This window comes from Physeter macrocephalus, chromosome 4, assembly GCF_002837175.3.
Source record: "Physeter macrocephalus isolate SW-GA chromosome 4, ASM283717v5, whole genome shotgun sequence".
NCBI classification, from domain to species: domain Eukaryota; kingdom Metazoa; phylum Chordata; class Mammalia; order Artiodactyla; family Physeteridae; genus Physeter; species Physeter macrocephalus.
In genome coordinates, this window is record NC_041217.1 from 62,536,151 (window position 1) to 62,554,409 (window position 18,259).

Below are 18,259 nucleotides of genomic sequence, written 5' to 3' on the forward strand. Positions count from 1 at the left end.
ATAAAGAAGATGTGGCACATATATACAATGGAATATTACTCAGCCATAAAAAGAAATGAAATTGAGTTATTTGCAGTGAGGTGGATGGACCTAGAGTCTGTCATACAGAGTGAAGTAAATCAGAAGGAGAAAAACAAATACTGTATGCTAAGACATATATATGGAATCTAAAAAAAAAAATGAAAAAAAATGGTTCTCAAGAACCTAGGGGCAGGACAGGAATAAAGACGCAGACCTACTGGAGAATGGACTTGAGGACACAGGGAGGGGGAAGGGTAAGCTGGGACGAAGTGAGAGAGTGGCATGGACATATATACACTACCAAATGTAGACTAGATAGCTAGTGGGAAGCAGCTGCATAGCACAGGGAGATCAGCTCGGTGCTTTGTGACCACCTAGAGGGGTGGGATAGGGAGGGTGATGCAAGAGGGAGGAGATATGGGGATATATATACACACACACACACACACACACATTTTTTTAGAACTGTGATCTTCATTTTTTTACATATAAAATGTGACTTCATAAGTTAATTTAAAATCAAATGAGTATGTTCTTGAAAATATTCAGGATTCTTTTTTTTTTTACTCTTTAATGGAAAAAGAAAAATGGGAAGTGAAGAGAATTTTAGCTGGCTTTGGAAAACAGGAAACAATCTGGGTCATTAATTTGGCAAAAGTACTGTCTATTTCAATAGACAGCCTGTATTTTCCAAAGTGAGGAAGCATATATATATATATATATATATATATATATATATATATATATACACACACACACACACATTTTTTTAGAACTGTGATCTTCATTTTTTTACATATAAAATGTGACTTCATAAGTTAATTTAAAATCAAATGAGTATGTTCTTGAAAATATTCAGGATTCTTTTTTTTTTTTTACTCTTTAATGGAAAAAGAAAAATGGGAAGTGAAGAGAATTTTAGCTTTTCAAAAACAAGGGGAACAGCATATATTAGATTTTTCTTGGAAGACTGTTTACCTGCCAGGAAATGAATGCTGCCCAGCTACATCTCCATTTTGAAGGTGATAATCATTGAAGAAATCTGGACTCATGGCTCCTTCAGAGGCAACTAATCCATCTAGGAAGAAAGAAAATAGTAACTAGTGAAACATCTTTGCAGGGAATAAAAAGGAAACTGTTCTATCAAGTAACACAACAGAAAATAACCTGTATATTTAATCCGGAAGAAAAATGTTAGCATGATATTCAATTCTCTCTGGGAGTATGAACAGAAGAGCATACATACTTAAGTGTTCTTTTACAATGACTGGACATTTATTGAGCATCTACTATGTGGTAGTACTATTTTATTACAGAGATGAATAAGACAATCTCTGCCTTCCAGGGGCTTCTAGTCTTGTGGAGAAGACAACAAAAATTAAGGGGTGAGGTAGGATAGGGAGGGACAATAAACCTTCCAGGCTAAGAAACAGAATGAGTAAGGAAATAGAAGGAACATTAAATAGCATGGTTTCGGTAAAGACCAACACTCTAGTATGTCTGACATTTTATACCCAGACAGCTTCATTTGTGTAGTATGATTAGGGAATTATACATTTCAAATAAGTGAATTTTTATATAAGCAATGCTTGACACTTTAAGTGTCAAACCTTAAAACAAACACACAAACTTGGGTTAGAAATCCTTGAAAATACATTTTATATTTCCTGTGTTTTTAAAAAGTATACTGAATATAATTTTAAATCTTCTTGATAACTCAATCTTCATTATAAACATCAATTATTATATAGTAACGCCCTAGGTTATTAGATATATTTGACTACCTATGCTATGTGGCTACACTACTATGCTTTTCTAGTACTTTTTCTTTGCTTATAAAGTGCTCCTTTTCCTAAATCTAAGCCTTTATTATTACTTCTTGCTGATTTTAGAGTGATACTACTTTCTCATTCGCTCCAATCTAAGAATCCAGATGACCTATTTTTGATAGAATTATGAGTAAGTTAAGAATAAGAAGAATCTGAGGAAAAAAGATCTAAGTGATGGCTTCAGGGCTGTCTTATGCATAGAACAAATATATTTTAGTATATGGCTTTTGTAATTACTATTTGAAAAGCTCTGAGGCCTTTTAAAGTTTCCTTTTCTGAAAGTATTCTGCGTTGGTAAGTGACCGCTCGGTCACTTGTTGGCTAGGTGGTATCCACAACATAGTTTATAAATTTGGCACATAGTAAGCAAATTATTCAGTCACCAGACAATCATTTTACACCTACTACATGCAATAATACTTTGCTAGGTCCTGTGGAAAAACTTAGAATACATAATTTCTGTTTTCAGGAGTTTCAGGTTAAGCGAAATACAAATAGACACTTAAGATGCAATTAAATAATACATTTCATTAATAAATGATACACAACAGGAAGGGATATATGTACTAAATGAATGCTGGAGGCTGAAAAAGCTACAGAGGGATTTCTGTGTTCTGTAGGGGTTAGAAAATCCTACTTGGGAAGGGAGGGAGGCAGAGGTGTAACTGATTTGAGTATTGATAGACAGCTGGGAATTAAATGATAAAATCTGTTTAGGAGTAAGGGTATTAAAGATCGAACAGATGGTAAAAATTAATAGAGTTGGGAAATGAATAGGTAAAAATAATTGGTATTTCCGTAAGACACCTGTACTACTCATTTGTTACATATATCCATTTGTTACATATCATATACTAAAGACTTGCATTATTATTGAATTGTTGAATTGTTAATAATACTTTTGGTATTTACCTTATTACTTTAGTAAATTTAAAATACTTAAGAGGTAGCTAAAAAGTATGTAATATTTAGTCCAGTTTCTGTGTCCTCTAAAAGTTAAAAATTCTATAAACCAAAAGTCCAGCTAAACACAAAAAAAGTTACAAAAAATGAAATTATGGGAATGCCAAGACACCATAGATTGAGAGTTAAGTGGCTAAAAAAATTAATTTTCTATGGATCTAAGACTGTGAAAGTTTGGCTAAAATTAACAAGGTGAAGACCACAAAAATCAACAAGTATCTCTGTTAAATTAAAACCAAATAATTTAGGATCAGGAGTTAAGAAATCTGCCAATTTTAGAGGAACAAAGTTAAGTAAAATGCAAAAATAAAATGTATACCACACTTTGAAAATGAATACAAAGATATTCAGCATGCCAGCAGCATAAAAGATTCTAACACTCAGAAATATAACACTCAGATATAAATACAACCAAATAAAAATACCTGAATTATACATTAAAAGTTTATATTACATGAAACACGATCTAGTGAAGTGAATCAGATGAGGAAAAACTTAAATGAAAAACTGTTGTCAAATTCTCAACATCTTCATTTTGATTCAGAGCTCTCATGTCTTCAAAGGGAAAAATGAGTAAAAAGGATAAATGGAATACAGGGAACTACAAACAGGGATCTCATCAAATAGAGATGAAACTAAAAAAATTTGGAATTTAAAGATTCAGGCAGAAATTTTATAAACCCAGAATACAACTAGTTTAAGAAATTTTATAAACCTAGAATACAGTAAGTTTAGTAATACAATAAACCTGATATTACGTGAATAAAGAGTAAATTTATACTTCTGAACTTAATTTTTAATAATCCTAAGGCCCTGCAATTCATTAACTACAGCTTCTACACTGCCCTTTAATGACTTGACAAAATTTAGGTAACTCTGATATATGAGCAATCATTCTTCACTAGAATGAAGTATAAAAGTATAAAAGTATAAAAGCTAAATTATATCTTAAATCATCAACTCAAGCACTTCAACTTCTTTGGAATTATCTGTTTCTCAGCATTCTGTAACCAAAATTAATTTTTATAGAAATACTGAAAAGGAATCATGTATTTTTGGTTGTAATCACGTATTCAGATAAATCTAGGAGTGTCCTTCTTAAGCTCCTACTCTAACCTTACTGTTTCAAAGATAGCAACAAGGAATCAAAGAATTTCATGTAACATTTAAATACCCAGAGAACAAACAGAAGACAGAGAGGATATATACCAGAGCACTTTGTAAATTGTAGAGCATTATATACATTTAGGTTATTAAATTACATGAAACCTTTTAGACCATAGTTATATAACACACCTTCTTGAGGTGCTCTAAGTAATGATGATAAATGTGGTTGTGAGTAAAATGGGGTATGTATTGGAACAAGAATGAAATCAAAGGAAATTTACTGCCAGCATAGATAACTTATCAACTTTCTGATTTCTGAAACCCAGTTAAAAAAAACTGGCTTATACATATTGTGAATAAAAGTAAAAGAATACAATAACTCAGTATCTTCTTATATATTGTTACTGAAGTAAACTTTATTTCTAAAAGTCAAATGAAAACGTAGTATTAGGCTCTTTGGTGAACTAGCTAAAAGTGAAATCATGACTGTGTGGGAGGAAACAGATATCAAGAGTAAAGAAAATGAGAAAAAGAAATGACTAAAATAGATAAATCATAACTTTTTTGGCTACACCTGATAAGATACATCACATAAACACATAGGTAAATGAAAATTATGGTTTTACAATGATCCTGAGACAGAAATAAACCATTTTAAGCTTCATATTCTGTAATATAGTTACATAATAAATGCTAAGAATAAGATTCATCACAATGAATGAAGAACAACAGCAAAAAAGTAACAAATAATTTAGAAATGTGTAGTAGCAATACAGCTTTATAAATTATAATATACTTCCTCTGTGGGTAAAAAGTACTAAAGCAAACAGCATCATTTTCATGACAGAAAAGGAAATTAGTAACTGCAATCACAATTATTTTAGACTAAGAAAAAAAAATAATGTAACTATAAGGAGATGTATAAGTAGATTCCTATTTCAGATAACAGAACGAAGGTCCTTTTGAAAAATAATAGCAAGAAAGAAACAGGTACATTTTGACAGGTTAACAGTTGGAAAGCATAGAGGGCAATACTAATGACCAGGAAGTAGCAAATGCTATTTCATTTTAAAATAAAAGATAAGACCAGGGTATCACTGGCCATTTAGCTTAAACTCTGTGGTTTAAAAACCACTAAAGTTGCTTTTATCAGAAGCAGCCTAAAGTTTCATGGAGACCCAGAGACTTAAGTAAGATAGCTAAAGCATCCCAACAAATCTGCAGTATTACAAATTTATCTGATGTTTCTGAAGCTACAACTGCACACAATAAAAGAGAAGAGACTAGCATTGTCTAGATTTCCATGACACATATCAGAAACACCACAGAGACTCACTTAGTTGATGAACTATTCATGAAAAATAAAGTAGGTAAAATAATAAACTAAAAAAGTACAGGTGGCTTGATATGAGAATAATATCTTTAAACTCATAGCAATGTAATCTCTGCTGTCAAGTGTGTAGGTATAAAAAAACAACCATGAGGCTATCTAAAGATAACATTTCACCCCTCAAATGCTTAAATTTATTTATTTTTCCATCATCTGTGGCTGTTTCTAAATTTAGATATATAAAAATGTGTACAATTCAGATTTCTCACAAAAGCATAGGTTGTACATTTTAATTGTATCTCACAGTAAAATGTTATGATTTTCATTTTAAGGGGTCAACTTAAATGAATTAATTTTGGAAAAGTGGTATAATTTTTTAGAAATCTGTTCTGAAATTCTAATTGTATTAAAACAACAAAGTTAAATACTGAGGTGGTTACAAGTTTTACTCGTTTTTGGAAACTGCTCATTGATTCACACTGAAAAGTAGCTATCTATCAATTTTCAAAGCAAGAAACCTGATTCCAAGAAACTCTGATTTCTATTATCAAAAAATTCACATCATATATATTTTACATAATTTTACTTCATGAATATCTGACTAGGTAAGGAACAGCTGCTTGCCATTACTGAATTAAGAAATTCTGGTTGGTTGAAATTAATGATCTACTCCATCTGGTTTGAAACTCAAAGCAGCATTTCATAACTACTGTAAAGTTCAGTTAGGAAGAAATCTATTTAATTTTCAAAGTAAAGTACCAATTTTCCAGGATTCAAGTATCTATATCAAATATAAAAAATAATGCAGCCTTACGGGCAATATGCACAGCATACAATTATGAAAATATATGAATGAATACACAGTAGGAAAAAAAGGTGAGCCATTAATTCAGATACAATTACTTTAAATGCTTTTTATTTGCAACCTGCTACAGATCTTAGTTAGAAATCCCTTCTTTCATCTCTTCAACTAAATGACTTCAATGAAGTAATTAATACTGGTAACAGTGCAACACATTAAAAGGCAGAATATGCAAAAACTTACTGTTCTTAGTACCAAAATCCCTGGAAAAAGGCAGGATGGCAGAATCAACAAGGGTATGTAAGATCTATGTAAAAATTAAATTTTGCCTTGGAAATACTAGCAAGAGTTTAGAATGAAAAAACTATTGCTATAAAGTGTCTACATCTTCCCAACCAGAGAACCAAACAGGGTTTACTAGTTCGAAACTAAAGCAAAACCATGGCAAAATGAGACTGTTAAAATGAAACACACTGGAAAGGAAAACATAAATTAGTAAATTATAAATTTAAATAAATGCAGAATAGAGAAAAATATCACATTTTCAAACAGAAGTCAGAAATCTTGAAGATGTCATTTTAAGTTACACATTCTAGAAAGTAATAAACTAAGAGCAATTAATTTTCCTGGTCACAGCCTTTTTAATGGAGATCACATCAAAGACTAACTTGGAAAAAAATAATGCTGAGTTAATAGGTTTGCTTGGTGTGTGTACTGATGTTATGTCTAAAATCATTAGCAGAAGGCCATTTATATACTAAAAGAAGTGCTTACAAAACTTGGGAATGAGCAAGGTTGGCGGACAAAAGTCCCTGTTTACATCACACACACAGACTACTTATTTCTGCTTTGGTTATCATTTTACCTGAGCTGTAGAAAAGGTCAGGTCTCTCGAGAATGTCTCCTTCATGGATGTATGGCTCAATTCGATCATCACCATACAAATACTGCTCACTCTCATCCATCTGACGACTCTCTACCATCTCCAGCCACTGAGAGTTATGCCAGCGAAACTTTTCACTCTGAATTTTCTTAGCCCATTCTTCATCATATTCCTATTGCAAACAAAGTCAATTATTTTTATGTAAGCTTATGAAGGCATTTCCTTGGCACTCAGATGGCAGTACATTTAGCTTATAAGAAGAGAATTTTGGAGCCTTTGTTTGGGTCAGAGAAAACATTAAAAGTACCTTTTCAGAATTACTGTATACGATAATCAATAAAAATCAATTTATTACACATATTAAAGACATCTCTGTTTGGATTATCAATCGTCATTGGCAATGGCAAAAACTGGAAACATTCAAATTTCACAAATTCTTTATCTAAGTATTACTAGAATTTAGGTAAGCAACCAGACTTCAGCTTCCAAAGAGTTTTGTGGCTGTAATTACTGTGGCACTAATGACAGGTGGTTAAGCATTAAAATTACATCTTTCGCTGTATCTTTTTGTTTAGACAACATTTTTCAGTAGGAAAAAAAAGCACTATTAAAGTATTTCTCCTAAAAACTGAAATGGTTTACTACAAAAAACAAATAGCAGAATTTAATTCAATTTTGTTTCAACCACAAAATAATAATGTCTTATTTGGTCATAATTATTTCTTTAAATATCTCCTGCTTTAACCATGAACTCTTGAGGAGCAAGACTGTGGCTTATTCATTGTATCTGTAGCATCTATTCACAGAGAACTTCATTGGTGCATATTTTTGAAGGACAAGTAGGCAAATTATTACAAAGTTACAGCTGAACCTATCTAGCTCCACAGATTGTGGTTACTTCTGACAAGTGTATTCACTTAATTAATGGACAGTACCACTGATGACTTAGATGGAAAAAAGGCTTCAGGTATTTCTTGTCATCCTAATTACCAGGTTCTTAGTTTTAAATTCCTCTGTCGTATCTTTTAAATTCCTCTGTCATATCTTTAACACTTTTGTTTACAGTTATTTTTTTTAAGTTGGAAAGGTGCCAGGCAATACTAGTGTCCTCCAATAGTTAGGATGATCACAATAACTAAGAGATGTACCAATATACATTTTAGGTAAATGCTGAGCAATTTTCATACAAAGCCAAGTAAGGCTGAAGTCAAAAACTGTCATCACAGAATAAATTTCTGGGATGTAAGAATACATATGAAATTTTATAATAAATGTATTTACTATTATCAAAATTTGTCTTGTTAAATTTTAAGTTTCACATTATCAATATATCTCTTAGCAGTGTCAGCTGTTAGACTGTGTGTTCTATACTGTACAACTCTGAAACTATATAGATGTTACTTTTCAACTTAGGTTGGTGGAAGTGGAAGATATTTTTTGGCTATGGTACTGCTAATGGCAATTCTGCCACCAAATTATTAAGCTTTCATTCTTTCTAGTGGTTATCTATTAAAATTCCTATTAGTTGTCAGTTTATTTCCTAATTATTTAAAATTAAATTGTATAAAAGAGTTATCATAAATATTGCATTTTACTTAAAATAATAAACATTAATTCAACTGTTATAATCACAATATTTAACAGAATATGCCTTATAATACCAGATATCCTATTAGCTCTACATTAAATACTGGAACTAATTTGAGTGGTATTGTTTCTTTCATGAATAGTAGTTTGTTTCACTTGACAAGAGGTATAAAACTAACTTTTCATTTTGGTAGAAAAATTTAAAATTTGATTATCTGAATGAAGGAGTATCCAAGGAAGATGATAGACATATGATTTGAATGTTTTATTATAATTTAAGTTCAAGCATGTGGATTCCTAGTGTAAGAACAGAAGTTGAAATCATCAAGCACCCAAAGCATGTAAAATATGGGGTTTGCTATTCCACTAAGACTAAAACTTGCTTCTTGTGAATATCTGTGAAACGTTACAGAGGTACGCATATTTTTAAAAAGTAAATCCTTCCCTGGTGGTCCAGTGGTAAAGACTCTGCACTTCTAATGCAGGGGGCGCAGGTTCAATCCCTGGTCAGGGAAAAAAGGTCCCACATGCTGCATGGTGTGGCCAAAAAAATAAAATAAAAAAGTAAATCCTTAAACTGCATATCCATAGAAATGTATTTGGCCTAGTAAGTAATGCTCTGCACAAAGAAGAAAATTCATGCTTATTCTATGAGTTATCATCTCTACCCTTCTTGTTAGATTTTACTATTCTAGTTTAATAATAAAAATACGTCTAATAAATGTAGAAATGTGTAATAAATAAGCTGTTTTCATCACAAACAACAGCCTTTCTAACTTAAGCCTTATTACCCTTTAAACTTATTGCAAAGTTCTTATTAATGAACCTACACACACAAGCCTGAGTTTTTTTTTTAAAAGACTATCTACACTATATTTGACAGAAGTCCAAACACACAAACCAAAAACATCCATGAGATTCCATGGCTAGCTTTTGACACTAAAGCTTGACTTGTTAGTGTCTTGGGAAAGCTGATTTTCCAATGCAGTGAGTTAGCATCAGATTTAATAAGACTACCCTTATGCTGATCTGAATTCCTTTAAAGCTTTTGCCTTCCTTTTATTATGATTATTTTTAAATATCAGTTTATGACTGAGCAAACCCACAGAATCAGGGCATCTCTTAACATTGTAAGGCCAAAAAGTACAGTAACAATGATATAGATTGTACTGTTACTTTCTTTATTAAAGATAATTTTATTCTGATTTTAAGTATTTTTGTACAATAAAACAACAGGTTTACTTTTCTATGACTAACATAATGAGTAACATGTACATTATTGTTTACTGGATGACAACTATGGTTGTCTTCTCAGCTCTTCAGAAAAAAACAAAAGTTTCTCCCTCAGTAAATATGAAACAGAATAGGTTATTCTATACCAAGCTGAGTAATCATTTAGGATATAGAAAATTATGCTCTACAGAAGATCCAACAATGATTACAGATTACTACTACAATGAATCCACTACAATGACACGTGGAGTTTTCACAAAAGATGGCCTTGAGACTTATTAAGTACAGCGAGCTTTTTGTTATAGATGATAGGAAAGAATATGGCAAAATACCCTGACCAAACAGTATCAAGGCCTTAAAGTCTCAAGCAGTTATGACTTTTTGAAAACATTTGGAGTTTTATGATTATGAAACTATTTCCTGACTGAAAGTTGAAAATTATAGAAAAAATACCCTAATATCTTTACCTTAGATAGAACCACAATAAATACTGGTATATACTAGTTTTCAGTGACTTTCTTAATTCTAATATTAACAGCTAACTTTGGAGGATGTTTTAAAATATGCATTTTTAAATTTAGAGGCTAAGTATAAAACATTATTAAGATACAGTACTTGTGCCATAAAGGTTTGCTCTAGTTTGTGATAATGCAGCCTTAGGTATTCGAATATTTACCAAATGTAGCATCTTGGAATGAAGCACGTTATGAGGAACACAATATTTGTTTAAATATTTTCATTTCTTTTTCCTTAATAGCAAATTGGTTAGAATCAAAAAAGATAGTACAGTTTTGCTATATGATGCTGTATTTTTCATCTTTATGTTTCTGAAACACTGATTTTTATGTTCCATATTTCTTGAAAATTAAATATTTTAGCTTACAGATGTTGAAGATTATTTATCAACCATAGTGAATTAATAGGTTAGGACAGTGGTCCCAAGAATTTTAGATTTTAGAAAGGTTCAAAAGTAAATCTGTGGGACTTGGGACTTCCCTGGTGGTGCAGTGGTTAAGAATCCATCTGCCAATGCAGGGGACATGGGTTCGAACCCTGGTCCAGGAAGATCCCACATGCCGTGGAGCAGCTAAGCCCGTGCGTCACAACTACTGAGCCTGTGCTCTAGAGCCCACGGTCCACAACTACTGAGCTCGAGTGCCACAACTACTGAAGCCTGCGTGCCTAGAGTCCGTGCTCCACAACAAGAGAAGCCACTGCAATGAGAAGCCCGCACACCGCAATGAAGAGTAGCCCCCGCTCGCCACAACTAGAGAAAGCCCGCGTGTAGCAATGAAGACCCAACGCAGCCAAAAATAAATAAATAAATACATAAATGAATAAATTTATTTTTTAAAAAGAGTAAATCTGTGGGACTGATATTAAATGTAAATCAACTGCCACCTACTATTATTGTTTTATAAAAGAAAGGCCATTTTAAGACTAAAAATGTGAGAAAGACGATCTCAAAATAAAGATATACCTTCCCAACACTAAAACACTTTAACTTTACATTTATAACTCCTCCCCAGTTCTGGTCTCTCTCTTCTCTTTCCTCTCCCACTTTCTCTCTCTCACACACACACACACACACACACACACACACACACACACACACACACACACACACACACACACACTTTTTTCTTTTCCCTCTCTTTTCCATTTTAGTGAAAACCAGTGAAAGCTTTATCATACCCCAGTGGACCAGCATATTCTGGAATCCCTAGCCTCAGCTATCTTCTGTATCTATCCTCAATGAGTATAGTTTAATAGCCCTGGCAAAGTCATACTTTCTTTGTGTCTCAGAGTCTGAATTTATAGACACTAATAATGTGGTATGGTATAATACAAAGAACATTGGATAAGGGCCAAGAGACCTGGGTTCTTCTTCTAGTTCTGATACTAACAGAAATATGCAACCTTCTAAAGGTATTTTAACATCTGTTGGTCTCAGATTCTTCAACTGTAAAATGAAACAAATCTAAGATTTATTCAAGTTCTAACATTCCTCAAATACAACTCTATAATTAATACCATCACCTCATAAAGCTGTTGAAATAACTATCCCCCAAAACTGCAGAATACTAGCAATATACAGAGGTCATCTTTTAAAAATTACATAGCAATTCTAAATGAATATTGTATCAAAATTTAATAAATTCAGCATATATCAATTAAAACCAATTCCCTCTAACCCCTCTCCCCCAAATCTCTACTTCCCTCTTATATCACTGCCCCCTCATTATCAGAAAATAGCTATGGGAATTCAGGGTTGCCATAGCTCAAACACAGTCAAGAAACGTCATCAAAATTTATCACGCTATTGTGGAAATATTCTAGGAATATAGTTGTTTTTTCTTCATTTTTGAAATGCTTCTTTTCACAAGGAGTGCACCCTGATATCCTTGCTTTGGGACTCTAGTTTGTCTTGTATTTAAAGGTACACATGCTTTGTCTTTTATTTTCTTCTCAGCTCGACATTATGACCTTAAGCACTAGTTTTCATAAATTCTAAAGTGTCACAAAAGACTTATGGTTTGATTTTATATGGAATGTGCCATCCTTTTTGAAGTCCTATATCATTTTGTTTACTACTTAACCACTGAAACATTATGAAGCCTTAACCAGCTTATTATCAGAGCCTGTTCACTATCAGGAAAACTCTTTGTCACTGGCTTCCGTCACACCTTGTATCTGATTAACACACTACAGGGTAACACAGAGCTACATAGATCTGCTTTGTGTTCTAACGTAACTGATGGAAAACAGATTTTCCTTTCTCCTTTAACGTGGCAGCCCCCTAATTGAGAATGTAATATGGTTTATTTAATACAATTCTTCAAACTAAATTAAAGCAGATCTAGAGTAATTTAGTTCCTCATTAAGATTAAGGTAGTAGCTGCTAAAAAGATGCCTTTTATAGCTTAGAAAATACTTCTCCCAATGATATGTATATATTATCTATACTTATCTAACACATAATTAAACACACATACATAATAGAGTTGTTGACTTTTATGCACATACTACCTATTTCTCAATAGTACTGTCCCAAATGTTGCCCTTTAGTCTTGACTATGGCATTTTCTAACCAGATCTCAGTACAATTATCTCTTCAACCTCTGTTTAAAGCACTGAGGAGGCTCATCTGTGTAATATCATTTCAAATATCATGTCCACAGAGTAAAAGATATAACAAATACAATTTATTTAAGCAAGGAATCATGACTTTTCTTTCATACCATGCTTGTGTTTTTTTTTTAATCCAACTGCTGACAATTAAAAAAACCAATAAAGTAACATGCATAATACTGGCAGGGAATACACACACATGCATATATATATATGCATGTAAATTCTAATAAACTAGAAAAATATCTTAAATTTCTGCCTTTCAGATTCACGCAATATAAAAATGAACTCCAGAAGAGGGCTAACCACTAAAACCAACTGGGTTTATCTCACGAAACCCAATTTGACTGTATGGAATTGAGAAATAAACATCAAACTTACAAATCTGAGAAATGAAAATTTGCCAAGACTGTAAAACAAGCAATAACCAACTCCACCTGCTTTGGAAAGAACATTTTAGTTCTGTCAACAACTCACTTGAAAATCCTCGTTCTGTGCCCATAACCAACCTGCAAGCCTATTAAAAGTAAAAACCTTCTACCCATTTTACCAATCCCTACCCATACATGGTTTTGAAATCCTGTCCTGAAATAACCTGAGTTTTAAGCTAACCCTAATCCTAACCCTATGAAACCTTCTCTATAACTTCCCTTTCAAGATATTATAAGACATTTTTAAAAAGTGTTCTCCCTTGCTGGACATTTATTAATAAATCCACCTTTTCTGTCTGACACAGGTTTCCCCTGGTAATTTTTGTGGGGACTATAACAGTTGATCTCTTAGAGGTTACATGTAAACCTACATTAGTTTATCTCACTTCAATATACCAGTCTTATTAAATATAATTGTGTCTATCGTAGAATGAAGATAGCACCTTGTTTTCGTAGTTTAAAATAATTCCAGATTATTATGATACACACAATTTGCCAATGATCAAAATTAAGAGTTAAAAGAGAAAAAGCTGCCATTCAAAATCTTAGTGACACAAACCTGTGTTAGTATCAAATCACATGTAGGCCTGTGGCTGGCTAGAAAGACAACAGACACATCAGTATTTTACCAGAGAAACTAGGTACATTCCCTTCTCCATAAACATCCTGTAGATACAATGTGCAATGCATTAGTACAGAGTATCTATTGACAGCCCATGTAGTAGTACTGCTCCTGAAAGGCCAGTTCATGTCTAGACGACAGTATCCTGGTATGTATATTGTAAACTTTTATATTCTAGAGATTTCGTGTTGTTTTTTATTCCCAGTGTCAACCTTAGTTGTCTGGAACACAGTATGTGCTTAATAAACATGTATTAAATGTTTGACAACCCAGTAATGTCAGGGGAGGAAACTGTTTACTAATTGGGGAGGAATTTGAGGTTCTCAAATACTTCATACAAAGCTGAGGAAGGACTGAGGGATAAAAATCTAACTGGGTTTTCAGAAGCTCTCTATGTATAGAGGGTTCCGATCTTCCCTTGATGATCTTCAAGGCTTGGAAGAGAAAAGGCAATGATCAATTGCTGTATAATTCCCTTGGAAGATGAAGAAGCTAGGCTCCTCTCTCCTGGCCTCCCTTCTCCTCTCTGCAGCTCCCCCATTCCCTGCCTCCCAAAGCTACATGAAAAGCCTAGTCAGACAGGCAACAATTTGCTGATGAGGCCACAGAGACTGCATCACCAAACATGTAATCCTCTATGGTACAAAGAGTACTATGAACACATATCTGTTTCATTTCACCAATTGAGGGCCTGGGCCTAAATACATTAAACACTTCATCACTAATGTAACATTTCTACAATTTGGGGAAAGAATACTTTACCGCAGAAGGCATATTTCCCTAAGGTTTGCAAGGCATCTAATTTTTCTTGGTATTATTCCATGATGTTTGTCTTGAGTGCAAGAAGTTTGCTTTCTTAAAGATAAATCACCTTAAGCTAGAAATATTCCCATTCTTTCTATATTTTTTTGATCATAGCCATGCCAAGAATACTTGGAAATCAAAATCTAGAGGTAAAAAAGAGTCAAGAGATCATCCACTTCCATTTTAGGCAGGTTTCTAACAAACTATTTTAGAAAGTTGGTTATTTAGCTGTTACTAATGTTAACTGGACAGACTTCACATTCTCCCTTGACAGCCTATTTCTAGTGTTTCATCATCTTTGCTGTGTCTAATCAAAGTTTCTCCTGTTTCAAATTAAGTCAATTTCCTCTTGTTTTACTCTTTAAAAAGATTTGGGACAAGCAAATAACACCCTGCGTCGTGATCAGTAATAGAGTCTGAGCTCAAAGAACTAAAGAATGGCAGCTACGTCCCAAGTGGACCTGAGAAGCTGTCTTTTTACTGATGCATTAAAATGCCCCACTCCTCAAATTTCTTCCAAATGAGGTCCAGCAAACCAGGAGTATAACTTTGGTCTGAGGTTAGTCTGGTTTGGTTTGATAAATTGAGTCCAAATTCAAATTAGTCACCACAGATTCAGAACATGGGTAATTTAACACTTGGGGCACTTCTACACTAGCAAAGGTAGCTTCCTATTTCTCTACACTGTCCTAATCAACACCTTTCAGTAAATTGACCTATTCTGTTAACTTCCCTGACATGAAGTCTTAAAATGCCAAATTCAGCCATTTTGCAGGACAATCTTAAAGTAAACTACAAATAGAAATATGTCTGGCCAAAATATATATTCCAAATAACTTTCCAGAGTTAAAATCCAAAGTGTGAACAGATTATCTTCCCATACCATTTTAAAAGTTGAACAGAAAATAACATAAATAATTAACTGTACTAAGGAAAGGAAACGTTGATCCAGATATTTAATCTATATATAAACTTCACAACTTGGTGTGAATTTTGGTTTAGTTTGAACAAAACATACTGAGTGACCATCATGTGGCAGATGCTTCATATTTATTTTCTCTAACTTCTTTAATCCTCAGAAGTGTCACTGTAAACTAAATCTTCAAAAAGTTAAATAAATTGCCTGAGATTATTCAGCAGGTGAGAGAACTAGAATCAGTTGTATTCTAAATGCAGTAGTCTATTGGATCAAGTTGCCACTTCATAGGGGCCAAAAGTTGAATCTAAGATCAGAATCCCTACTCAACTGAGAAGGGGAGAAAAATGTTTTGGGAAGAAAGAAGCTGCTCCTGGTGGTGCAGTTACCTACTACCAAGATAAAATTGAGCCAGGGCCTTGAATCCTACAAGGTGTATAATAGCAGAAAGGTAAAAAAACATTCTTCTAGCAGAACATGAGATGTTTCCAGAGTCTGGTGCCCACCTATCAGCTGTACTGGACTACTTCTTCTCTTCTAAGAACCTCAGCTATGACTATGACTCAGTTGAGTAGCACAGCATAGGACTTCCAGATCACATTAATAATTCACATGTGAATATCTTTAAATATTCTCAGTTTAACAACTCTAGTATTTCTGAGTATCTTTTTAGACTTAAGTTTTACAAAGTATGAAATGAAACAATCTAAAATTACTTGGCACCACATCAAATACTTACTTTGTAAGCCCAGTGTAGAGAGGTATAGAGAGATTAGGTGAACTTTCAGATTACTTGTTCAAATTTGTTTTATACTAACTCACATGATCAGACAGCATCTTAGGGAACCATATAGAGCTAGCTGATATATCACCAGTTTCATTTTGCTGATTCTTCTTGGAAGTCCTCTTATTCACAAGGCTTTTTATGAATGTAATAATCTAAAATAATTTTCTTTGTGATTTTATATTTTAACTCTGACCAGGATTTATAAGTTCTTGCAAGGAGGGTAGGATCAACAAAGTAAAATGAAGACTAAAAATATTCATTGGATTTAGAAAAATGAAGGTCAAGGTGACTTTCATAAGCACCACTTCAATGCAGTAATGGAGGCAGAAGCAAGAATTGGTAGAAAGAAGAAAGGGGAATGTAGAAAGGAGGATGGGAAAGTGAAGAAATGAAGGAAGTAATATGTAGACATTTTTTTCAAAATGTTGATTCTAGAGAGAAAGAGAGAGCTAGGACAGAAGACACAGGGTGGGGATAACTCTTGTTTAAGATGAGAGACTTGAGCCCAGAGCTTAGAAATAATTGGGAATGAAAATTTTATCTTATGACAAATAAATTCACATTTTACAATAAATATTTTTATAAGACTAAGCTGGCCTTTTGGAAGTATCACTAGCCTGTATTCTAAACCAAACATACCTAATACATAAATCTAAACATATTTTTACCTTCCATCTACTTTTTCTCAAAAGAAATATGATAAAAGCAATTCATAACAGACTGACATCTCTCTCTTCCTCATTGCTTAAGGTAAGATAATCAGATATAGAACTTTAAGAAGTTTCTTACTCTTATACTATACACTTTTACATACAACAATGACATTAGTGATCTAGAAAATGGTACATGAGTCATGATATTGTTCATAAACCCTGTGATCAGTGGCTTATATGTATGAAACATCTTGGTGAAGCAAGGATTTAATACATAAAGCTTCCCTATTTTAATTTAGATATCAAAGCTAAAATGTCAAGATTTAGTTTTAAACCAGGAATGGTTTAAACATTTAGTTTTAAACCAGTAATGATATATTTTGTCAAATCCAAAAAAAACAGATGAAATCAAATAAGATGAATTTCTAAAATAAAATGCATGAAATGGACCAGAAAGTACCTGGTGGTAATCTGACTTTGTAATGAATCACTAGCAGAAATGCCAACTTAGAGGATTTCAAGAAAGGTGTTAATTGATTCTTTAAACTGCTATTCTGATCCTTTTAAAACACTTAAGTAAAACTTTGAAAAACTACTGTATAGACTATATTCAAGAAATTTTTTACAGGATGAGCCAAAATAAACAGTGTAAATCCAGTCCAAAGAAGGAAGTAGGTTGTGCATGTTTGTATGCCACAGGTGAGAAAAATATTCAAAGTAATCCAGCATCTAGCACATCCCAGGTACAAGGGTCAAGTCCAGGCAGAAGGGCAGCACAATGTCTGAAGAAAAGTCTTCACAGTGAGCAAGTTTCTGATCCAGGCCTCAGATTATCCCTCTGATCAAATTCTTACAGTTACACATACTTTAAAAACTTCTAAAGTCATGAATAACATTAAAATTTGGGGGTGTTTCATCACTCCAAAGCAACTTATAAAACAAATCTATGTCTACAACAAAAATTATCAAAGAATTGAAAAAATAGTTGATATAAGATTTGATTTAAAAAATGTAATGGTCAAACTGCAAAGTTGACTGTTGAGTTTTGGCAAAACTGTCATCAAACTCCCTGCTTCTCTGCAATAATTTTTCTGAAAAACAAGTGATTCTGAGATGGCATTTAGACCAGATCTAAAACTCTAAATATGTATAAAACCTC

At 33.1% G+C, this 18,259-nt stretch overlaps 1 protein-coding gene and 1 non-coding gene across 2 annotated transcripts in view; one reads left to right on the forward strand and one right to left on the reverse strand.

Annotated features, from left to right (window-relative positions):
• Positions 1-18,259, reverse strand: part of KIFAP3 (kinesin associated protein 3) — a 178,243-nt gene that overhangs the window by 29,381 nt on the left and 130,603 nt on the right. Inside the window, exons 18-19 of the mRNA XM_024116667.1 lie at positions 6,918-7,107; positions 1,000-1,099 (exon numbers count right to left, since the gene is read on the reverse strand). Of these exons, the coding sequence (XP_023972435.1) occupies positions 1,000-1,099; positions 6,918-7,107 (290 nt within the window). The remainder of the gene's footprint in view (positions 1-999; positions 1,100-6,917; positions 7,108-18,259) is intronic.
• On the forward strand, positions 8,965-9,037 carry TRNAR-UCU (transfer RNA arginine (anticodon UCU)). Its single transcript has one exon. It is a non-coding gene; the product is annotated as a tRNA-Arg (tRNA).